Source organism: Aedes aegypti, chromosome 2 (assembly GCF_002204515.2).
Source record: "Aedes aegypti strain LVP_AGWG chromosome 2, AaegL5.0 Primary Assembly, whole genome shotgun sequence".
In the NCBI taxonomy this organism is placed as follows: domain Eukaryota; kingdom Metazoa; phylum Arthropoda; class Insecta; order Diptera; family Culicidae; genus Aedes; species Aedes aegypti.
This window is the reverse complement of record NC_035108.1, coordinates 395,271,377-395,296,710: the sequence shown is the minus strand read 5'-3', so window position 1 is coordinate 395,296,710 and position 25,334 is coordinate 395,271,377. Positions and strand designations below refer to the sequence as shown.

Genomic DNA, 25,334 nt, shown 5'->3' with positions numbered 1-25,334 from the left:
CAAGAGACCCCGCGGGGAGGGAGAGTTCAAGGCTTATGGGCGAGTCCGGTTTTTGTATCCCCGCGGCCGTCCTCTGCGTTCGCGTTCCGATGCGTGGCCCACCGTTCGAAGCGAAAGTCAGAGCTTCAATTATATGGAGGAGAGACAACACTTGGCCAAACGCGCAGAGCATAGCTGTGTGAGTGCACAGCGACGACGATGCTGGTGGTTGTGGGACAAGAAGGTGGACACATTGAGCGACTCTCGAACGCGCGCGCGTTTATACTTATCGAATAAAACTTGTTTCTTCGGGTCTCGTTCGCTCACCGTAGTCGGTAGAAGCTGGCTGATGCAGCATTTGGTAACCTACGGTGGAGCCCGGAATGAAGATTGAGTAGATGAGAAAACGACACAAGAAAAATGTGAATATTCCAAATTTTTGTTCTCGTTTTCTTTTCTCTTCTATTCTTCTTGCGATATCCATTTTTTTATTCTAATGTTGAAGTGATTTGACCAACTGGATGGTTTGAGCAAATTTATAATAACCAATTTGTAAAACTTTCTAAGCAATGATTGAAATTGAAAGTTAAACTTTTTTTCCAAGTACATATCATGAATTGCTGTGAATTAAAAATAATGAAAATATATTTAAGACCGATACATGTTGTGCATAAAACTCAAGTAATTAAGAGAACTTAAAAGTAGTATAAAATTCTGCACAATAAAATTTTCAAGCATAGAATTTTCCTGGAGCTTATTCTATAATTTCTTGATATTCACTAATATTGACAGAAAACCCAGGAAACTAGATGAAACTGATTCAAATTATACAGAGTTTTTAGGATTTTTTTAAACAAAACATTCAATAAACTTTGAAGGAAATAATTGCACTGGCGCTAACTGTGTATAATACTAAAACCAAACAGTTCATTTGTCATTGAACATTAACCCATCTGAATAGATATCTTTTACATCCAAACGAGTAGAAATATTTTAACGACATCACGCCCTGCCAATCTGATTTGCACCGAAGTTTTACGAGAGGCAATAGCTACGAGAAAAAAAAAACCGAACACGCAATCCAGCGACATTTGATACGTACGTACGTATGAATATCGACATCTAATGGCAACCAGAACGAGTTTTACAGCCACGATACGTCCCATCACCGCCCCTTCGAATGGTCGAACGTTTAATTAATATGCATTCCGATCGGTTTTGAGTAAACGCGCTCTAGAGAGAGAGACCAACTCTCTTCACGCGAATGCTTACACAGTGGTGAAGTCACTGCGAGAATTGTGCTATTCCAGCAGCCAGCTGGAATTCACCAGAGATCCGTGAGCTATCTTGATCACACGTAGCCGATTCGTCATTGATTCGCCAGCTAAGCAATGTCTTGAGGGTGGCAACTTTGAAGCCACAAGTCTCTTATCGTCGTCAGATACTGTATTTACACACGGTGGCCAACAGTTTCACAACTGAAGGCCACCTCATGCTGAAGAGGTTTTTTCATATCACACCCCTCCTGCATTGGGTGAAAAACGGAGGTAGGGGGTCCACACACTTTGCAATGTCTCCTTAAATGATGCGAGACTGGCGCCGTTTATAAATATTTACATGTACTTACCACACCCCACAATGAGAGTGCTACGACATCATACTCTCATACAGCAAAGCGTTTTTTTTTTCGCTATCGACAACTGCAATTAAGTCGCATTCCATAGCGATTGAATATCTACATTTTCTCGGTCGTTCCGATCGATACGATCTTTTCCTCCGGTGATCATCGGACTTAAATTTATGACGCCATAAAACTTTCGTAACTGTGATGTGAAATTATTTTATACAATTAGGACCTCACCGTTCGAACGATCTCCATCCATATGGCTTCTGTATGGGGACTTTCCGTAACAATCACTGAATTGTTCAAAGGCTTCTTTGAGTGGACGAAGTAACAATTATCACTATCTTAACAACTGCAATAGCGGCAAATACTCCTCCTTATCCGGAGCCGTATTTACTTGTGGCTGGCGGATTTGGTTCAAATCAAATGCTTCTTCATACATGTTTATGCCTATCCCCACGAATGAAATCCTTCGAACATTTCAAACCAAGTGCTAATTACAAACTCATAATTTTCTGTTTTGAATCTTTACAGATGGCGAATACTTGTTTGCCGACCCCGAGAGCAAGTTGTCCAAATACGGACCAAAAAGCTGGCGTTCGTCACATACGCACGTGAGTGGCATCAAACCTCCCATTCCCTCCTGCATACCATCTAATGATTTGTCCTCTTCTCTTAACTCATTCCCAATAGGGCTTAGACGCAAACGGCAAACCTCTCCTGGAACTACACTTCCGTGTGCAGTTCTACATCGAGAGCCCACTAATGCTAAGAGATGAAGTGTCCCGACACAACTACTACCTGCAGCTCAAGTACAATGCCATCAACCGGGATCTTCCGAAAGAATATTCCGAACAATCGTTACTTCTCCTCGGCGGCCTTTCCCTTCAGGCAGATCTTGGCGATTGTCCGGAAGAGAATGGAATCGTTGTCGATGGAACCAGCAGTACAAGCGGCAGCACTAGCAACTCTAGTAGTACAAGCGGAACTACCACTAGCACAACCACTTCTGGCAATGGTTGTGGCATCAGCAACATCAACAACAGCAACAGTGGTAGTACCAATAGCAATGGTAGTACTAGTACCAGTAATAGCAACAACAATAATAACAGTATCACTAGCACTAGTAGCAGCACTAGTAACAACAACACAATCACCTGCAACGGTAGCAATGAATACTTCAGGCCGGAAGACTACATCAACCCATCGCTGCGGTCAGCATGGGGCATTTCGGCACTCAACTCTTGCCATCGGGAAAACCGCGGAATGTCTCGAGCTGATGCAGAAACCCACTACATAAGAGAGGCTTGCAACCTCAACGAAGCCATCAACGCTCATGTGTTCCGCATGAAGCAGAACAAGAACGAAACCGGCATGGGCTCAGTATCGCTAAGTATCTACGCGAAAGGAATTCGTATCGCAGCGGATAACTCCACGGCAACCACGTTCAATTGGCCCAGCATCGGCAAGCTGAGTTTTGATAGGAAAAAGTTTGAAATTCGCTCCGGCGAAACGAAAATCACACTGTACTCGGTTAACGACGACAAAAACAAAATGATATTAGCATTGTGCCGGGAGACGCATCAATTTTCCATGAAAATTGCTCCACGTCTTACAGAAGCCATGAAACGAGAAGAAGAGGAAAGTAGCTGCATTCACGGCTACCCATACCTGTACTCTCGGGCACTGAATCTACCGTACAAAAGCAAAAGTGACCAGCGAATATCGGTCATTTCCAGCACAAGCTCTAATACTACCTCCGGTATTGTAAGCGATCGAGTTCATTCCGAAGATGAATTGGAAATAATCATCAATACGCCACCTACAGCAACACTCGCAGCCCCTTCGACGGAAAGTCTAGCGCTAGCTCATCTACTCGATTGTCCTAGCGTAAGCCGGCAAACTTCTTCCGTTGGACAGGTGTCCCTCAAGGATCTAGAAGGTACACTTGCGGCTTTGTCAATGCGGTCGAGTACCACTGTTCGGTCAGTATCCAGCAATGAAGGAACTGATACGAAAGAAAGAACCGCGAAGGAATGCGAGTCTTCTCCGTCATCGCAACATAATATTGGATCACAATGTTCGTCGACATGCAGTACTGTGGTCGTTGCTACCGATTGTATAAGCTTACCTCAAAACAACACCAGGGGTTCAATCGAACGACGTCAGACATCAACGTGCAGTAGTTTAGAACTTGGTTACAGTCATACGGCCCAGAACAGTACGCTCAGCGTGGCAACTAGTACTTGTATAGATCATGACATCAACGAGGAAGAAGAGGAAACCAATTCGGGAGTCTATACACTGGCTCATGCGCCTCCCACGGAAACCAGTGGAGTGTACACAATGAACAGCAGTGAAATGACGGGTCAGTCTTCAGAGATTGCAGAATCAGAGTCACACGAAAGCTCTCACTACGGTAGCTTCCAACCATGCCAAAGTGAGCTAGCTGAACCTCTGGAGCCAGTCGACTCGGTAGACGGAGATTACAGACCACGTTTGGACAGCGATATCAACGAGTTCCGATTACGATCAGATTCTAATGTGTCTGCAGCAGGTTCATTCAGAGGCGATGGAAGTGATCCAACTGACAATAAACACACACTGTTGAGTGCGGAAGAATTGACCGATTTGATCGTAGGTCGAGGGACATATCCATCGAGAAAAACAGTGAGCCACACTCTTGATTCCGATTGTGATTACGTGACGTTGCCGTTGCCATTGGAGGGCGAAAGTTATCTTCAAGGGAGCGAAGACACTGCTCCTACGGAAGATGAATATGATGACGATATTCTACCCCCTGCTCCTCCGAAGAGAATCGACAGCAACATGCCAGCACAGCGGCAATCACTATTGAATCTAGTTAGCTCCAATGATTCACCTCCTCCACCACCTCCACCTTATAATGCGCATCACGAAACCACGGGCTTGCGTGGACCAGATATTCGTCCAGACGAAGCGCCCGTCATTCCTCTTAGGGACCCTCCTCCATATCCCCAAAAACCAACAACGATAGTAAGGGAACGATCAGTTCCGCCTCCCGTCATTCCGGTGTGTGCATCGTCTAGCATACAAGTATCTGCTATACCAGAGGAAGTCCCGGCACGTTTTATTACCACTAGGTCTCAGATCAACATTCTGAAGGCTCATACCAGTGTAGTTGGCGAAACCGCAAAGCCAAGCTATGCGGCACCAACAGTCAACAACATCAGTAATCTATCGCAGTCCCCACTTCCCACAACGGTTACGACAACGTCAACGACGCCCAGCGCACTTGGCATACCGGTCGTTCCATACCACAAAAGCATTACCTCGCCTCCACCACCATATCCAGAAATGCCGAAACCACCGCATCGAACATGCGTCTTGCTACCGGTGATCAAACCTCGACAATATCACCCACCTCCACCACCATCAATGCCACGACAACCTCCACCACCACCCCCAGCTCATTCACTAGCTACTGTGTATACCGGGCAACTTGCGCGGTCCCAGATCGAACTATATCAACAACAACTCTACAGTGACGTAGATTATGTCATCTACCCGATCCAGGATCCCTCAATTAGTCAGCAGGAGTATCTTGACGCCAAACAAGGTTCAATACTAGCAGCAATGGCCCAAAGTCCCCCTCCACCACCGTATCTTGCCTATCACACAGTTCGAGCCCATAACCGAAGCTGGGAAGCATGCAAGAACCATGCCATCTATAGAAGCACCCCATATCTCTCTATGGCATTATCATCAAACTCACGTTACGCTTCTACACAAAACCTTTCCGACACCTACGTTCAACTACCCGGAGCGTACTCTCCCTTATACAGCCCATCTGTGGCTAGCCTTTGCTCATCATATGAACCACCTCCACCACCTCCGTTACGCCCAAGACCAGTATCCAGTAGTTCGTCGTCCATGTTTGTGAGATCTCGATCCGACGACAACATTCTAAACTCCGTCGAAAGCACTCCCAAAATAAGGCGACTTCCACCTCCACCACCACCACCACCATACGAATCAAGAAAAACTACTCGAAAGCCACCGATACCTCTTCCTACTCCTGAGAAACAAACGCCACCAGCTGTGAAAGCTGTAGCTACCATATCTAAACCTCCAGAAGGTAAGGTTAGATAAGTTTTCCAACGCCCAACAAATGTCTAACATTATTTTTTTAATTAACAGTCCCAGCGAAGCCCACTCCCACGAAACCATGTGGACCGAGTGCAAAACTACAAGCTCAAATCAGGAAGCAATATCCGGATATCGATTTCAGCACATCCATCGACATTAGGACTCTGCGGGAGAAAAGCAAAAACCTTGATCTTCCCCTCATATCTGCCCTAATGCATGATCGGTCCCTTTTGAAACAGACGCGGGCCTTCGTAATGCCCAAACATCCCAAAGCTGGCCTCAACAGCTCACCCAATGGCGTCAGCAATGTCGCCAATACCAGTCCCAGCCAGCAAAATCTCCTGAACCACAAGACCAACAAATATCCGGTGTCCGGTCTGAGCACCACCCAGCTTGCCAAACCCCGCAAATCATCTATCGTGAGCCATCGGCATCCGAATGATAAGCTGCCACCGCTACCGGGTCAAACGGCAACCGAGGGTAACAACTACGTGATGGATCCATCGACTCCGGCCAAGCAAAAGAGCTACAGCTCCTCACAACCCAGTGCCTGAAATTTCAGTATCAACACAAACGCTTGGCCGTCGGTTGACTATTGCAGCCATCAACGTCGTTGTCAGATCAAATACGATAATTTTACGCTGAAAACGATAGACTTTTACATTTGGAAACCTATTGTGTCATGCTAAAGCTAAGATAGTAGATTTTTGTCATCTTAATCGGGAGAGAAAAGTTTGTGTTACTTGCATTTTTATAAAATGGACCTATAATTTGTTGTACTACTTTCTCCTTTAGGATAAAAACCAATCCATGAAAATCGAAAGGAAGTTTTGGAACGAAACTCTGTACGTACTCTGTTTCTTTCCAAAAATGAACATTATCGCTGTTAATTTTGATCAAATGTAGTAATTCTCTCTGTCAAAAGACACACCAAACACCTCCATCGTTCCATGCTTTCTTTCGGTTTTCAAATCCATAGTGCGAGCTAAAATCGGCCGAATGTCAGCTCACGAATAACAAGCATCTAAACACGGACACATATTAGATTGTTAACACAAAGTATCTTTCTTTAGTGGAATGTACTCAGGATATTTTTATAAAAACAAAACTCGTTCTCTGATTTGAGTGTAAGTGTGTAAATTGGTTTTAGCAAAAAGAGAAGTAGAAAGGCACACATAGTATCACTGTTCCGTAAACAGAAATATCTAATAGGTACAAAATTGTTTATCGATCAACTATTTGGCATTGAATTCTTTCCGAACCTTAAACCGTTTCGAAAATATTCCATTAAATTCGTGCCAAATTTACCCGCTAAGTAGAGTTCATCCTAATCGTATCGAAAATCTGTAGAATAGATAGAGTAAATTGAAAGCACATACAAGGAGGACAAGACTAATAATGACTTAGAATAAAGCAACTTTAAGAAGTGAATGCAAAGCAATAACTGAAACCCTCTGTCACCGGAATGTTGACGGACACGCTGTATAAATAGAATTGATCTACCTATCTAGAAGGAAAAGCCCTTGTAATTCTGGAAAATTGGAACAAAAATCTCGAAGAATCAATACACTCAAAGTGAGTCGCCATATTTATTTGTTACTGCAAGAGGTGAAAAAGATTTAGCCAAGAATGAGCGCGAAGTAGAAATGAATGAGTGCGCTTGTGAGGAGAACATTTTCTTTGGATAAGCAGAAACCCGGTTAATACAAAAAATATAGTGAGCTAGACAGGGGCAAGTTTATGATCATAGTACATTTTTGCTCAAAATACCTATTGTAGGCAACCTTTGGTGTAAGTGGTGCACATGTGCATTGGTTTAGGTTACGTTGAATTTTATTTAAAATATTTTATTTTAACACCGTTTCGAGCGAGAGATAATGGCGTGTATTTTTTACTAGGGAACCATTGACAAAAGAAAACGAGTACGAACTGTTTCTAGGGAGTAGTAAAGTAATCGTTATGTTTTCCTATAGATATTTTAAATAGTTTTTTATTAACATTCTCTCTACTCAACACAACACAGCTAAGGTTGACATATGTACAGAACAGGCTAGCGAGATAAGCTACTAGTAGGTTAGAAACTATTTGAATTTTCTTCTTTATAAGAAAAAATCCAGAAAATAAAATCCAAAATGAATCAAAAACAAACACTATATTGCTGTTCTGTTGTCTATTTATGTAATCTCACAACTGTCGTTTCCAAACTTTTGACGTTGAACTGTTGGAAATAAACGCGCTCCTTCATCATGGATGCACCGGCCACAACTTCTCCACTGTAGAACATCGCGGTCAAGTCCAGGGAAACATTTTTTAAGCTGAAATTTGTTATTGATGCAAAAGAATTCCTCCTCGGATACCATCGCTGAATAACCAGAATGTCATTTTTACTCGACTTGACCTCCGCATTAGGAAGGCTTTGGCCTTCTTTCATTACTGCATTAAGATAAATCGAAGGCGAGCGTTTCCTCAGCGCAATCATTTCAAGCACAATATCCAGATGATGGTAAGATGCTGAGGAACTCTTTGGCAGCCACGGTAACGTGCCTCGTCCGGTAAATTGATTTTGGTTTCCACTCCAACTCATTACGGGTAACTGATGCAAGTGTTGCGTTTCTTCATGTTCCTTATTTGGATCATGTACCTCTGCTAAAGCGATTTCATCTCCATAGAAAATGCTCGATGTTCCTGGTAGCATCAGTTGCATTAAAGTCGCTGCAAGTGTTACATTCGAATTCATTCCAGAAGATAAGCGTCTTTCATTGACTCCACCTAAACTCCAATGCACCCATGGATGATCGGCTCCCTTGAGCAATGTTCCGTCAACAGCAGCCCGAACCGTGTTAGCAATCGCCTCCGTTCCATTTGTGACATCCACGAAAACATCCACCAAATCTATTTGATTCAGTACATCTCGCACTATTGCTTCCGGAACTTTATCGATGAAACTTTTGCTGACCATCAATACTCTGTCTCCTCCCAGAGTATACTTCCACTCTTTGATATTCTCCAGTAGCAAAGGATCTTCAGAAAATTGCTCCAAACCCTTGATATAAAATCCATCCACTCCACCCTTTGCTAACCAGAACATCAAAACACTAGTGATCACATTCTCCTCTCCCGCTTTTATCGATCTGGCCAGCCGTAAAAATTCACTCGTCGGGGTGTCATCGGAAGTTCTGTTCGGCAAATGATCTATGTCCAGAGTTGGAGGATTCAAATGAGTCACGAACGGATAGATAGGCAAATCCAAGATCAGCGATATGTTCTTCTCGTGCAGGATGGCTGCCAGTTTTTGCAAGTCTTCCACCTTTCCCAGCACCTCATCGATGGCCGTCAGCGATGTCACCTCCTGGAACCGGTCCGGATAGTGCGTCGAGGGGAAAATTGAATTCAAACGGACTGCTCCGACGCCCAGACTCTCAAAGTAGTCAGCCCGGCTGATCAATCCTCGGATATCTCCCAAACCATCGTCGTTGGTGTCCTGGAAGCTGGCTGGAAAAACCTCATAGAAAACGGAGCCCTTGAACCAGGGCACTCTGAAAAATAAGGGAGATGAAAAGAAAATAAAAATTAAAAGTTGTTTGACTACTTCGTTGTGCTTAACCTTTACGTTACCGGCCTCCGACAAGGCATTTCCAAGTAGCTGCCATTTCGCCAATTTTCATTCGTTTTTTTTTTTGAAAGTACCCTCAGTTTACTTTAAAAAGGTTCCAGTTATGTGTCATAAATGGAGAATGCTGAATACGGAACCATGCCGGAGATATTCCGGATTGTACTGGGGTCACGAAGGTGCCAAATTTGGGAAATGTGATTATTTTTTTATTTATTGCAGTTACAACACTAAAGTTTTTATGTAAAACGTGAGATAATGGTCGATTGTCATCATTTCAACATAATTTGAATAAGTGGACCCTTCCGGAACATCGTAGCCGGTTCCGCCAGGGCCAGTTTGGAGACATTTCCGTTTCATGTCCAAAACATACCGTGCGACGCCTCAATCTTCATGAATTCGGGAGAACATGTCAATAAAAGAAGAAAAAACCCAGTATAAACAGATGTGGCCACTCCAGATCTCCTGGCACAGGTTCCACGAGGGCTTCTTTGGGGACATTTTTTGTTTTTGCCCAAAACATATCGTGCGACGTCTCAATCTTCTTCAATTCGGGAGAACATGTCAATAAAGGAAGAATAAACTAAATAGCTATAGATGTGGCCACTCCAGAGCACCTGATACAGGTTCTCTCAGGGCATGTTTGAGGACATTTCCATTTCTTGTCAAAAACATACCGTGCGACGTCTCAATCTTCATGAATTCAAAAGAACATGTCGATAATGGAAGAATAAACTAAATATTCATAGAATTGGCCACTTCAAAGCGCTTGACACAGGTTGCGCCAAGGCCTCTTTGAGGACATTTCTGTTTCTTGTCGGAAACATACCGTGCGACGTCTCAATCTTCATGAATTTGAGGGAACTTGTCAATAAACGAAGATTTGGCCACTCCAGAGCAATACAATTTGAATTGGGGCGAATGAACTGGCTTATTAAGTTTCAAGCTTTAAAAATAAAAAAAAAAGTAAAAATGCATGAAGGGTTTGTAAGTAAAACCCTTGCGGATAATGAGTATGAGCTCAAGCATAGATGACCGCGTCGTAGTTGCACTCCGTGATTGACCGCTTGGGCTTGGGATTAGCGAACCATTCTCAAAGAGCACGAATCGAGAGTTCAAAGACTGAATCTACCTCTGCATCTCCACAATTGTCTTGGAAAGTACATTGGGTTAGTGGGTGTTTCCGGTCCCATCGCTCGCTCCAGCTGAAGCAAGCAATACAATCGATGGACCAAACATTTATGACTGGATTACACCACTTTTTCTTCGCACTGCGCGAACCGGACAATGAGACGTGTCTGAACCGCTTCCCCCGTAGGGGCAAGTGACACAATCGATGGACCGAATACTAATGTGTAGGAAAATCCTTTGCGGGAATGAATGAAATCTCGAATGGGTCACAAATTAGATAATTACTGGCTAGATTATTGTTTAATTTCTGATGAAATCCTTAACATATTCTAAGCAAAATTTGTATTCTGTTACACGTGGAATTCCTCCAATCATGAATAAGCGGTACGATTGACGGAACCGACGATTGGTCGAATTTACTCTTCTTTAAACGAGCAATAGGTTGTTCTTTTTTATACTGTTAAAACAATTATTGGCAGTAAATATGCCAAAGGTCAGTAGGCCAAAGGGATTTCATAAATCATAAGACTGTTTTTATGGTGTATTCATGAGGAGTTCCGAAGCGAATTCCTTTTAAGTTTTTATTAACAAATTTATTGAGAACCCTGAGTAATTAATAGAAAATTTTCTTCGAAGTTTACAATAGATTCTTGGTAACAATCTAACCAAAACCTTTCTAGGATTCTTGTTGGATTTCTGATGATGTTCGAAACAAAGCTCTGGTGGATTCCTTGTTAGTTTTCTTATCAGCTTTCTGCTGAGTTTTAACTAGTTGCACAGTGCATTCCTGGCGTATTCATGAAGATCTGCATAACAGATTTTCCAAAAATCGTGGAAAACATCTGTTCAGAAAGATCCTGCCTAAGACTGCATCAGTGAAGAGATGCCACATCAGTTTTTATGTATTTTATCCTAGGTTCATTTGAATACTTTTTGTTCAAATAACGGAAAATTTTCAAAAAGGTTTTCTTCGAAAACTATTCCTTGTGCTCGAGTAGCCAGATCTGTTGGTAGCGAGGTCATTCTTCATTTATTGACATATTTTTTCCTTCAAATGTCATAAAATAAGCCTTTCTGGAACCTGTACGTGATGCTCAGGAGTCTATTCCTCATTAATTGACATGTTCTGTCGAATTCATGAAGATTGAGACATTGCTCGGTATATTTCCGACAAAAAACGGAAATGTCCTCAAAGAGGCCCTGACTGAACCTGTGTCAGGTGTTCTGAAGTGGCCAAACCTATTGAAATTTAGTTTATTCTTCCTTTATTGACATGTTCTCCCGAATTCATGAAGATTGAGTCGTCTCACGGTATGTTTTGGACATGAAACGGAAATGTCCCCAAACTGGCTTTGGCGGAACCGGCTAAGATGTACCGGAAGGGTCCATTTATTCAAATCATGTTGAAATGATGACAATCGACCATTATGTTACGTTTTACATAAAAACTTCAGTGTTGTAGCTGAAATAAATGAAAAAAATCACATTTCCCGAATTTGGCACCCTCGTGACCCCAGTACAACCCGGAATATCTCCGGCATGGTTCCGAATACAGAATTGTCCATTTATGACAAACTACTTAAACCGTTTTAAAGTAAACTGAGGGTACTTTCAAAAAAATCGAATGGAAATTGACGAAATGGCAGCTGTTTGAAAATGCCTTGTTGGAGGCCGGTAACGTAAAGGTTAAAGAAATTTTATATCTTTTCAACCAACTTAAAATCAATAATTCATATTACTACACCCAACCAGTGACTGCAAGATTTTAATACAATTATGTATGAAAACCTTACAAATATTAGGTATATAATATCGTTGTATATATAAAAAAGGCAAAGTTCTTTTACAGTATTTGTATTGATATCTTACATTTTCTGTAAGAAAATAATAGATATTCTGTACATGTAACGATATTATACAATTTTTGCATTAGGTCATATCAACTGGTAATAAAACAGGGTTAGTAGCAAGTTACTTCTTGGTCTTGGTCTTGGTCTTGGTGACTTTGTTTCGACCTGGTCATTAAAAATTCACTATTTTCAACAATAATTCACTTTTTTTAAAAAGACAAATTTAGTGTGGTTTGGAAATTAAAAGTGTCAAAAAATATTGGGTCTCCTTGCTAACTTTCTGGAAGAATTCAAGTAATCATTCCGTAAATATTTCCTATGGATAATGGTAAAAATTATGTAGGAAATGTTTTAGAGAAGATGCTGTCAAAACTGAGAAAGTGATCTTGGGATGAATTTTCTCGTCAATCTGCTCATTAATTTACTGGTGAATTTTCTTCAGTAATCTGCCGCTTTAGAAGGAATCATAAACCTGCCTTCAGAAATAACCACAACAAAACTTCTTCGGAAGACATACAAGAGACGGTTAAGAATAACAATTTAAAAAAATCAAAAATATTGTCAGTAACTCGTCCAGGCCTTCAAAAGCGAATACTAGTTTTGCTAGAAATTATTACAGAAATTCCAACAAATAAGCCATACATTTTTTTTCATTTATTAACCCTTGATATATGTGTCAATATATAACCTAATTATGTTTGTCTCAAGTTCGTCAATAATCAATTGTGTTCTGCAATTATTGTTAATTTGGGAGAAAGGGTTTAATTTTACAGAAATTTTATCACACGTTAAGCCTAAGTTGCTATATTTTGCTAGTTTTTGAATTCTGTCTGGATTTTTCTTAGAATGTTCTGAAACTCATTCACGATTTTCTCTACATTCAAAATCCTCGATTTATTCCACGGATTTTTAAGAATGCTCCAAGTAATTCATTTTGTACCTCTACTTCAAAACCTGTAATGCGTTTTTGTCAGTAAATTCTTCACGAATAGGAATTTCTTTCAAAATTCTATCACGAATTTGCTTTTGGAATTCATGTATTTGATGACCTACGAGATTATTTTAGCTGAAATCATAAATAAAAAATAGTAATCTATACCAAGCTAATATTTGTCTCGTAAGAAATGAATGGTGAGATCTCCAATTCATCATCTTTTGACCATTTATGACAATCAAGTCTTATTCAAGTTCTGTACATTCTAATCTTCTAATTTCTCCAAATATGTCGATATGTTAATATACACAAGGAACGTATTTTCATTTCTCGTCATATTTTCGACTAATATTAAATACAAATTTTGTAGTTTTGAAGTCACTTCTAGGTCACTTTTAATCACTTTTTAGTTACTATTTTGAATATTTTGATCTCAAAAGTCACTAGTCACTGGTGTCTAACATGTGGACTTCTTGCAAAAGTTACTCCAACAGCAATGCATTGCAATGGAATCTGACAAAAATGTTTCATGAAACTCAAAAGGATGCTGCAACGAGTTTGTCGCAAAACTACTAATATAGAATTTATTTTTGAACCCAGGTTGGAACTGACGAAACTGGTTATAAATTGTAGTTTTAACCCCATCCTGATTCAGGTTCGATCGAACTACAATTCGTAGGTTTATTTAAGTTTTGATCAATGACACAGGTTCTTAAACTAAAACGACATAAGATATATTTGAAATAATTGTCTTCAGGGATATCTTCACGCAGTCTAAAAGCTCATCCTGGAGATTCTTCCCGAAAACAGTTATACTTCGAATTTCTACAGTAAGTTTTCAGTTACTTTTCCAGGTTAACGCATAGTTACTTTTTCAAATCAACGCACAATTTCTACCCAAAATTTGAATGAGGGTTTTACTGAAATTTTAAAAAACATTCCACCTAAAATTTATCTGGAAAACACCGAAGATTTTTCTTTATAAAAACAAGGAATTATTTCATGAATTTCTTAAACAATTCTTGCAAAGCATTGTCCGAGCATTTGCATGAAAATCAAAGAATCGTTCCTACAGGAATTTATCAACATAATCTTCAATAATTGTTTAGTTTATTTTCTCTAGAATTTGTCCCTTAAAAAAATAAATCGCATAAGAAGCAGTACAGATCCGATAGCCATTTAGAGTTTTATTTCAACAAATACCTAATGCACCTCATGACAACTCAAATGAAAATTAACAGAGTGTGGAGTACGTAATACAGTTTTTCACAGCTCATTTGGAAGACATTTGTCGTATCAATATTGGGTATTGGGTTGAAAAAATCTACAGCTATGGCTGTAGAGAGTGATGCACTTCCACTTAATGAACGAGTTGTCTTGGCTATGGTTATGAGTCTCTGCCAGATTGAACAAAAAACAACCAGCAATAAACCAGCTCTTCGACATGCCGCTAATTCAGCTTTGATGTCTTTGGCAGAAGTAAATATTCCTCCGGTACAAAAACTTCGTCGTATCAGCCGTAGGCCATGGAATATTAAGTCACCAACGATCGAGTGGACTGTTAAAAATAGCTTCAAAGTTGATCAAGAAGCTATATCACAATACAGCATTTTTTCGGCAGAAGCTGCAGCCTTATCTACAGCTGTGAAATACGCTTCGAAGAAACCCACCGTCATCCTATCTGACTCGGCAAGCTGTTTAAAATCACTGGAAAATGGAAAAAGTCGCAACGCCTGTCTACAATCCGTCGAAGCAAACATCGGCAACAAGAACATCATATTTTGCAGGATACCGGGTCACACAGGTATTAAGGGAAACGAAGAGGCCGATCAAGCTGCTAATAGAGGGAGATCATCGAGGCTGTTAGTGCACGACGTACCAGGATCAGATATTGCTAAGTGGGTAGCAGAGCAACTCTGGAGGAAACACCAGCTAAATTGGTCAAACGAACAACATCAGCATCTAGCCTCTATCAAAACATATGTTGGAAAATGAAAGGATTGAGTTAAGCGTAAAGACCAGAAAGCTTTAACACGATGTCGCTTAGGGCACTCTAGAATTACAAAAAACCATCTGTTCAAATAAATGCGCCTGATATTTGTGAAATTTTTAATGAGGAACTTAACACAGATCACATAATAACAAGATGTGAAACATTTGATAACATCAGGCAAAAATTAGGGATCAGCTTGAATCTAAGAGAAGCATTGAGCGATAACAAAAAATCAGAAAGCAAAATGTTAAAATACTTACAATTAACTGGATTATTGCAAGAATTGTAAAATGTTTTATTGAGGCGAATTAACTGGCTAATCAAGTTAAAAGCCTCATATATAAATACAAAAAAGGGCCCAGATAGCCGTAGTGGTAAACGCGCAGCTATTCAGCATGACCATGCTGAGGGTCGTGAGTTCGAATCCCGCTGGTCAAGGATCAAATTTCAAGGAAGGAAATTTTCTTGATTCCCAGGGCATAGAGTATCTTCGTACCTGCCACACGATATACACATGCAAAAATGGTCAATCGGCAAAGAAAGCTCTCAGTTAATAACTGTGGAAGTGCTCATGAGAACACTAATCTGAGAAGCAGGCTTTGTCCCAGTTGGGACGTAACGCCAGTAAGAAGAAGATAAATACAAAAAAAAATCTTTCATACTCTTTCAGTCTTAAATGGCCCAAGTCGTCGTGGACTTCGTGGCCGGGCTATTAGTGGCTTCAGTCGTTTAGACTATTGTAATCTGTTCGTTCGATTCCATTTCTAGTCAGTGGAAACTTTTCGTCAAACAACTGGTTAGTGATCATTCAGTCTGTGCACACGGTGTACCTACAATATTTTCTTTTTTAATAATTCGATCCGTTACGCATCTGACTCTTATTCCGAGTACTTCAGGCTAACAGTGACTTCAAATGCATCTGCTCAGGCATAAATTAGCTCATATTTGTCAAAAAGAATTTTTTCGCCAACTGTTAGCGTTGGGTGTGCTGATGAAAATGTTCATTCAAACTAGTTTAATATTGTTTTTACGTGAAAGTATGTAACAACATTTTGAATCCAATGCCGACCATAGTGTTCATTCTGTCTTAAATTCCAAATACGTTGATTGAAATTCCGAACGTCACGAAAAAATCATATTCAAATGAATAATTTCGCAAATAATTTCCATCTGACCAAGGCTCAAAACTGTTCGATAGGGTGGAGTTCTGGTCTGTAGGAAATTTTGTGGTCTTTGGGTATCAAAACCACGATGTTCGCATTTTAACACTCGATTGCCTTTTCCCTAATAGTAGCATCTCGCCGAATCTAGCTAGGACAGCACATTATGTCACTTCATGAATAGTAACAGCCGTTTTTCACGGCAAAATCTGAGCTAGTTTTACTGACCCCGAACTAGAGAATTATCACTATCTCCGAAGCATAAAATAGATTGGAAGACGTTAAAATTCTATTGCAATTGGCTGCCATTGCCTGGCAATTTGATAACATATTTCAACGAAACATTTCAACCAAACCGTGATACAAAAACCGAGTGTTTGGAATTCAAAACTAAACGGTACTCAATCGATAAATTGAACGTAGTCGCATTGCACATTGTGTATGAGAGAGGAAAGCAAATGTTCTACATAATTTTACATTTCCCTCAAATGTTCAGAGTACTTAGTTCATTTTACGGCGAAATCTCTTTCGCTCGTCGAAAAAAAGTAGAAAAGCGGTGCCATTACCTATCAAATTTGGCAGATACTAGCGTACGAATTCCTTATAACGGTATCGTGCAATTGGCTACACATTTGCCTCGATATAAGATAAATCTCGATAACTATTCGATCTAAAATTTTTACTTTCATCGTGATATCCCTGTAGAGTTAAGTAAGGTTGAGTATTGAAACAGAAAAAGTAATTTGTGTATAATTCATTTGCATTAAATGCAATAACAAGCTCCTTTGTATGTTCAATGTCATTGGAATTCGTTTACACGCAATATATTCTCACGTTCAAACTGCCTAACCAGTTTTGAAAATCATCTCACATGGTCTATTATCGTAAACTCCCATATGTAGATTTTGAATGAATAAAATTGAGTGACACATTCCTTGCAATAACAGCCCCAACTTATTTTTGTAACCGTACCGTTACATGGACCATCACCTACGCATTCACTATTTACGTCAAAAATTGATGAAGGTGCGTTTGTAGTGGTATTGAATTCGGGAAACCGAAACGATTAATGGCACACTTATCTTTTATCCTTTCTACAAACAATTTCCTCGAAGACCTTTTTTTGTTTTTCTTCTTATCACGTTCATCAAATGCCCCACTTATACAGTCTTTTTTCAAGTTTTCTTAATTATACATCTCCTCCCCCGCATGAATACTTACGAAGGGTTGCAAGACTTCGGCAGCGTTGCAATCATGGTCACCACAATGGCCACCATGGCGATGATGCCGGCCAGAAACACGAAAAACGTACACTTCCGAATCAACGGCCAATCCCAGTGCACAAAACTTGGCATATCCTTGGTAAGGGCAATGTTCATCGTCCCGTTTGCCATCCCATTTTCCTGCATCTTGCCGTCGCTCTTCTTTCGTAAATGCTGATATTCGTTGTGATTGTTGAACAGATTGCCTGCACCACTGGTGCAGCCTCCCACCATGCCAATGCCCGAACTGCCAGATGAGCTAGTCTCTGCAGCTGGATCGTCTCCTGCGACATTTTCACAATTTTCCACATTACCCATGCTGGGAGTCAGCGGGTGGGTGAAATCCAAGGGAGGGCTGGGAGTTCCCGGCAGCAGCAAACATGTGGATGCGTCTTCTTCCGGCAGGAAGGTCGATACCGATGGCGACGTTGTCAAAGATTCTGGCAGATCCGCTCCCAGCAGTGTGGGATCGGTGGATATCTGAAGATGATCCATTCTGTTTCTAACTACCACATACAAATACGCTACTTTTGGAAAATGCGATCACGTGAAAATGCAAATAGACTAATTACACAACGCTTATCCACTGAGGAATTCGCGACGACACTAACTGCGCTGATGCTCGCTAGATATTCTACTGTATTCTCTTGGCAGAAAAGATTCGAAAGACCGATTTGTCACCCCAACCAACCAGCGAGAGACACCCACACCACCCCACAACACTTCGTAGAATGGATCTGCGGGATGACGACGTTATGAGAGCACAAACCACAGCACAGCACACCGAATGTGCCAATGTCGCAATTCAATTGATACAAATTAGTTTGCTGTGACGAACGACGACGATCAATTGATTGCAAATTTGCTTCGCAGACAGAAATTCACTGAACAGGAACCTGATCGTCACTATGGATGGTCGGAAGATTCGCGGTAACTCGAAAAGATATCAGATTTTTTCGGAAGCTATTCAAGGCTGGTGAATTGTTACGCAGAAGGAAAATCACTCTTTTATGGCGGCAGGGAAATGTCTTTCTTTTGCTATAATATGGGGGTTGGAAAACGCATGCGCATATTTTCCTACACCTTTGAATGTTTGGTTAAATAATATTATGTTTACAAACGGCCGAGAGCCTCGATGAATGTGAGTGCATGAGATGTTTTGAAAATAAGATGAATCCCAAGATTGAGTTTTAAATGTGATGACTTGATTGTATGTACTTATCATACGTTAAAGCATATCAATTGCAAAAGAGTAGCATATTTTTATTTGACTCTATATATTAGCGGCACAGATGATGCACTTAATTATGAATAAATCTTGGAAGAAGTCGAATTATATACAAATTTTATTTGTACACAGTTGCATTTTATAATTAGAGTAAAAGAGGGGTAAAAGTTCGAGTGGAGAAAAAGCTTGTTTTCATGATTTTTATCTCAATTCATAACAATTGTTTTATCTCAATTTAAAACAAATGTTTAAATGTTGTGGTGGTTAAAATGTTCACTCCTATTATAATAAAAATTGAATGAGATTTGGATAATTTAAAGCGATTTGTTGTTTTCTGACGCGAAAATTGTAATTTTTGATCGAACTTTTATCAAAGAATTGAATTCTTGGCACTATTCTTGGCTCTTTTGATACACTTCGGCAGTGGGGTCCAACATAGTTTTACTAAACAGTCAGGACACCTATATTCTGAATTTTTGTTTTAAAGATGACGCATAATGTGAACGTATTACTTGTCGAGTTTCTCCTGAATCGATTGGACGATAGCTGAGAAACCTGACTGTTATATATTATTTGAACTACGGACTCATGTTTTGTAACCGGTATGTGGTCTTTCAATACCTAATAAATAATACGCTCTCGCCTAGGCATTGCATAAACAGTAGAAAGCGTTGGTTAGGATGGTAATATTTTTTTTGTATCATTCCAAACATTACATTCAATTCTTATACCGTTTTGACTCATATTCCGAACACTTAAGGCCAACAGTGACTTCAAATGCATCGGATTGGCATAAATTGGCTGATATTTGTGTAAATTTTGATTTCTTCGCAAAGTCTAACTGTTAGCTGTTGGGTGTACCAATAATAATGTTGATTTAATTAGTTTTAGTATTTTACGTAAAAGTATGGAACAACATTTTGATTCAAATGCCGAACACTGTGCTTATTCTGTCTCATATTCCGAACACCTTGATTCAAATTCCGAACAGCACGAATAAATCGTATTCAAATGAATAATTTCGCAAATAAATTTATCTGAACTGGTTCAACTGGTCTCAAACTCGAGAGTCATCACTACTCCCGCGGTAAAAGTTATATTAGAAAGGTTAAAATTGAATTGCAATTGACCCTTGTTATTTGGTGACATATTTCAGCGAAACATTTCAACCAAATGGTGTTTTGTGATAGGAGACACTATCATCCTATGTTATGTTATACCAAACAAAAAGAAAGCTTATATCAACATTTTGTTCACAACGTATTACATTTCATTTACCGTAGCAGTTCAGAGCTTTTACAAGTGAGTTGATTTCACCTGCTTATAAGAGCAAAAAACAAACGCTTTCAATTTACTTAACCTAACTTAACCCACATATATAACGCATTAATCGTTGCAACACAAGATTGCAATGATTTTTGTCTGAAATTATTAGTAATTCTAATTGTGAGTTGTACCAACGCTTCAACTTTGGATATTTTATGTAACTCATTATTACTTTACCAGAGAAAGTGCTTCTGAATCATTTTCTAATTTTATCTGGAATTCTCTGAAGAGTTTTCTTCCTGGTATTACAACAGCTAGTCCAAATTGGTACAGCATACAACATGGCTGGCCTGAAAATTTGTTTGAAGATCAAAAGCTTGTTCTTAGGACAAAGTTTCGATTTTCTGTTAATTAGTGGATAAAGACATTTTACATATTTCTTACATTTTGCCAATTTATTGAAATCCCTCTTAACGTGATAAAATGTCTACTTAAAGGTATCAAATAAGGTACCGCGGGGCAAGTGGGAACGAAAAAAACGATAGTTCAAACAAATTGTTCAATAAAATTTTAAAATGTCAATATTTTTCAAATCCAACAACACAATCACGTTTTGGCAACATATTTGCTGGTGTGTGCATGAAACTAATCGAATAATTTCGAAATTGTGAAAACCTTGGAAGAAAGTTTTAGAATGAGCCAATGGATGCAGTTACCTCGCTAAGCGGGGCAAGTGGGACACATCCAGTTTCATGCGTCAATCCACATCAGTAAGTCAACCATTACAATAATAGGATTGATAAGTCATAGATTTTGAATTTTAAGTACATATTTGATGTACATAAGGGATCAAGCATAAAATACGTTACGTTTTAGGAAGAAATTCTTTATTTTATAGTATATCACCTCACATTTAATATTAACTGAAAATTCCCCTATAAAAGCATAAAGAGGAATCAAACATGTTCAAAATATATCATTTATAAGTTGTTAATTAAAATGTAGCACATAAACAATCAATAATTGACGAAATTATAAATATGTTTTGTTATTATTTATATGCATGGCAGAAAACCACCTTATGGGAAGGAATTGTTTTCCATCACTACTTAATTGGGTAGGAATAGCAAATAAAGTTCAAATAACATAGAAAAGTAATCGTTCTCATGATGTATTTCAAATTTCAGCTGTGTGTTTGTTCAATTTTGGAATCGTATTTCAAAAATAAAAAAATAATTAAAAAATAAAGAATAATAACACTTTTCTTCTCCCTCTTATGCAATTACGTAATTTGAGGTTGATCTTTTTTGATAGAAATCATTCGTTTGAATGTTTTAGTGCTACTCTCTAGCAAAATGTATGAAACGTGTACGAAAAGTTTTGATTCAAGTTTTTGTTTTGATAGGTCCCACTTACCCCAGGTACAGATATATTTTGGGGTAAGATAGACCATCGAAAATTTGATAAGAAATGAAAACAAAATACTGGTTTATCGTTAGCAGCTTATAATAATACTAAAAATTATAGCTTACTGATGGAAATTCGATTTAAAACACATTTATTTTCTGCGAGTCAATGCAAGACGTGAAACATGTCACAATTTGTCATGCAAGTTGAAAATGGCGCTGAACTGACAACTGTTACAAGAACCACATGGTAATAAAAATAACAATATGTTTAGTACTAAATACATTCCTTGTCATTGTATCTTCAACTTTCTAGAAGAATACCCCCATGAAAAACTTTTTCCAGTTGAGCTATGACGAAACGCCCCACTTACCCCGGATTCTCACTTGCCCCGGGGTACCTTAAAGAGCTTTTGGTTTATGTGGGAATATTGTTAGTTGAGTTTTGGAAGCATTGGAGAAATCTTCCATTTATGCAAGTATGAAAAAAAATCTTTTGTGCAATCTACTACAGATGACACGTAGGCTTCGTCCTTTGGTGGAGAGGGCTGTATCGTCCGCAAACAAGGAGCTAACTCAGGTAAGTCAGATGTGAAAATATTGTATAATATTGGTCCCAAATTGTTGCCTTGGAAAACACCAGCTCCTACTGGAAGTCTTTCAGACCTGGAGTTCTGATAATTAACCTGAAGTGTTTAATTTGACAGATAACTTTGAATTATTCAAACAATGGGCCGTATGAATAAAATGTAGTAAAGTTGAGTTTACTACATTCTCGGTAGTAAACGCTATATGTGGAACACGAGTGGAACATGTTTGTGTCATTTTCCTTTCTACACCTTTCGAACATACTACAAACAACGCATTGCTATGAATAAAGGTAGCATTTACTACAAAGCTACTGGTAGTTAGCTTCAGAGGTTGCTACACATGCTTTGAGATTGCGGAATTGAATGGAATAATTTACTTTTGAGTAAAAATCATGGGAAAACGATATAAGTTTTGATATTTCGGAAGGTATTTTGAGTTTTGCTTAGGAATTTTGAGGTTACGAAAACATTCGCCCCGCCAATGCTGAGATTCCGGTATGATTACCGGCAGTAGCAATTTGTAATATCCGTGTGAATTCTGGCATTACGATAATTATGTTATTTTCTAGGAATTTTAGGATGTTGGTAGGAATTCATATATTTATAATGTAATTCTGACTTTTACGTGTAAATACTGACATCTCAGATTCTCAGATTTCCTTTGGAATTCCGGAATTCCTGTAGGAACTTTGGAATTCCGATAGGGATGTCGGATTTCCAGCTCCGTTGGAATTTCAAAGCAAAGCTTTAATATAAACCTTTTGAATGTCGGTAAATATTTTAAAGATTTCAATGGGATTTTTTGTGAAATCGATAAGAATTTTAATTCCGAAATTCAACATGCTGTTAAGAACACAAACGGGGAGCATCAAAATTCTGCAGCAATCTCACCAGAATCTCAGTACTGTTGCTAGAAAATATGTGGTTCCTAGTTTGATAGCTGTAATCCCAAGATCTCCTCATAGATGTGAGGCTAATATATATCCAAAAAAAAATTAAAAATTGGCGTTGGCGAAGACTGAAAACCACCCAGAAAATTCTTTGATGTACCATCATCATAAAATCATAGACATAGAGAGAATACCAGACTAATCGCAAAATCACACTACAAATCTTGTCAAATAACAGCACCTTCATGATTTGTGCAAATTGTCGCTTAATCGATTAGATTCCATGCATTTCCTTCATATGCGTGATTGTATTAATTTTAAGCGTCACTCTGAATAGATTGTTCTTTACGTGCAGAATCACTCTGCATTCTGAATGGAAATTTCTTAACGTGCAGCTTCAGTCACCGCTCATGTTCGAAAGTAGTAAGTACTACATGTTTGAAAAGTTTTTTATTCATACCAAAAGTGTAGTAAACTTTGTGGATTTTGTTTTTGAGTAGATGCTACATGTAGTAAAGTTCAATGTTTTTTATTCATATCACCCAATGTATGTTGGAAAATTAAAGTTTTTTTAAAATTTTACGATCAAACCTTCATGCCAAACACTGTCGAATGCTTTTTCTATGTCTAGAAGAGCAAGACCAGTACAATAGCCTTCAGATTTGTTGCAACGGATCAAATTTGTCACACGTAAAAGATAATGAGTGGTTCAATATCCATGGCAGAATCCGAACTGTTCATAAGCAAAAAATATATTTTCATTGATGTGGATCATCATTCTGTTCAAAATGACCTTTTCAAAAAGTTTACTGATGGAGGAAAGCAAACTGATTGGACGATAGCTAGAAGCCTCTGCAGAATTTTTGCCTGGCTTTAAAATTGGAACAACCTTGGCATTTTTCCATTTATCAGGGAAATATGCTAATTGGAAACATTTGTTAAATATATCAACCAAGAATGATAAGCTACTCTCTGGCAATATTTTGATGAGGATATAGAAAAATTCATCATCGCCAGGAGCTTTCATATTTTCGAATTTTTTAATAATAGTTCTCATTCCTTCCAAATCAGTCTCCCAGGAATGTTCGAAAACGTTCTCTTGATTGGGAAAATTTTCGAAGTCCTGAGTAACTTGATTTTCAATTGGACTAGTAGGTCCTAAATTAAAAATGTGCGCGCTTTCAAACTGCATAGCAAGTTTTTGAGCTTTTTCGCTATTAGTTAGTAATAATTTGTTTTCCTCTTTCAATACCAATACCGTGGTGAATCAAAATCCGGACAGTACCAATATCCGGACACTTCAATAAAATCCATTATTTAAGGGTTATAATAATAGCTTTTAACTTTAGTTTTTATTCCTTAAGTTTAACTTCAACATTGCTGATCATATAAGTATCATTTGTAATCTAGTTACCATTGCCAAAAAATATTAAAAATAGAAACAATTGCGATGTTCCAATTAGATGTCACTTTTTTGTTGTGCAAGTGATTTCAGTCAAAAAGCCGACGCACACACGAACAAACTTTGATTTACGATAATGTGCTTGAAATATATATTTCATGATGTGTTTGGTGCAAAATTGTGAACGGCATAATATTTACTCAGTTTGACGATACAGTTGCAATGGAATATGCAGAGAATATATAATTAATTGTGTTTAAAGTGACTGTCCGGATTTACAGACAAGTGATTTCAAATCCGGACATAACAGAAAAGCCCTATGTTTTACGTGTTTGTGTTAATATTTGGAAAGTTAAACCTAAAAGTCGTGTAAATGTGTATATAAAGAACATTATAAGTGATCAGAATATTACTCAATGCCGGAAAACTATCTAATATGCTGTTCGAGCAAAAGGCGCTCCAGTTCAGGTAAACTAAGTGACAATTATTACGTACGCGCTACTCTTGAGAACACTGTATGGCACAAACATGTTTAAATTGATTTAAAAGTGATATAAAATTAAGTTTTAATGCAATTCGCATTCATTTTCAATACGTATTGACCAAGAAATACAGTTGTCCGGATTTTGAACCAAGAGTGTCCGGATTTGAAGACAACATCTGCTCAAGGTGTCCGGATTTAAAGACAAGATATGCTATGTTAATTTAACGAATTTCAAGTTAAAACTTTTTTCAGTAATGTTCAAGACTACAATGAAGCTATTGTATGAAATGACGTGTTGCGTGACAGAACTTTGATTAAATTTGAATGAAACATATTCAAACCAGAGTTTGATGTTTTGTATCGCCTCAAGTGTCCGGGTATTGATGCATCACGGTAT

The 25,334-nt window shown here is 38.8% G+C and overlaps 2 protein-coding genes across 2 annotated transcripts in view; one reads left to right on the top strand and one right to left on the bottom strand.

Annotated features, from left to right (window-relative positions):
* Nucleotides 1-7,852, top strand: part of LOC5570696 (protein expanded) — a 35,679-nt gene extending 27,827 nt beyond the window's left edge. Inside the window, exons 4-6 of the mRNA XM_021847029.1 lie at nucleotides 2,138-2,217; nucleotides 2,297-5,720; nucleotides 5,783-7,852. Of these exons, the coding sequence (XP_021702721.1) occupies nucleotides 2,138-2,217; nucleotides 2,297-5,720; nucleotides 5,783-6,285 (4,007 nt within the window). The 3' untranslated portion in view covers nucleotides 6,286-7,852. The remainder of the gene's footprint in view (nucleotides 1-2,137; nucleotides 2,218-2,296; nucleotides 5,721-5,782) is intronic.
* LOC5570689 (alpha-amylase 3) lies at nucleotides 7,694-18,693 on the bottom strand. The gene is made up of 2 exons (XM_001659228.2): nucleotides 17,631-18,693; nucleotides 7,694-9,267 (listed from the first exon to the last, which is right to left on the bottom strand). Exons 1-2 carry the CDS (start codon nucleotides 18,164-18,166, stop codon nucleotides 7,902-7,904), a joined length of 1,902 nt encoding a protein of 633 aa, XP_001659278.2. The 5' UTR covers nucleotides 18,167-18,693; the 3' UTR covers nucleotides 7,694-7,901.
* Between the last annotated feature and the right edge of the window lie 6,641 nt (nucleotides 18,694-25,334).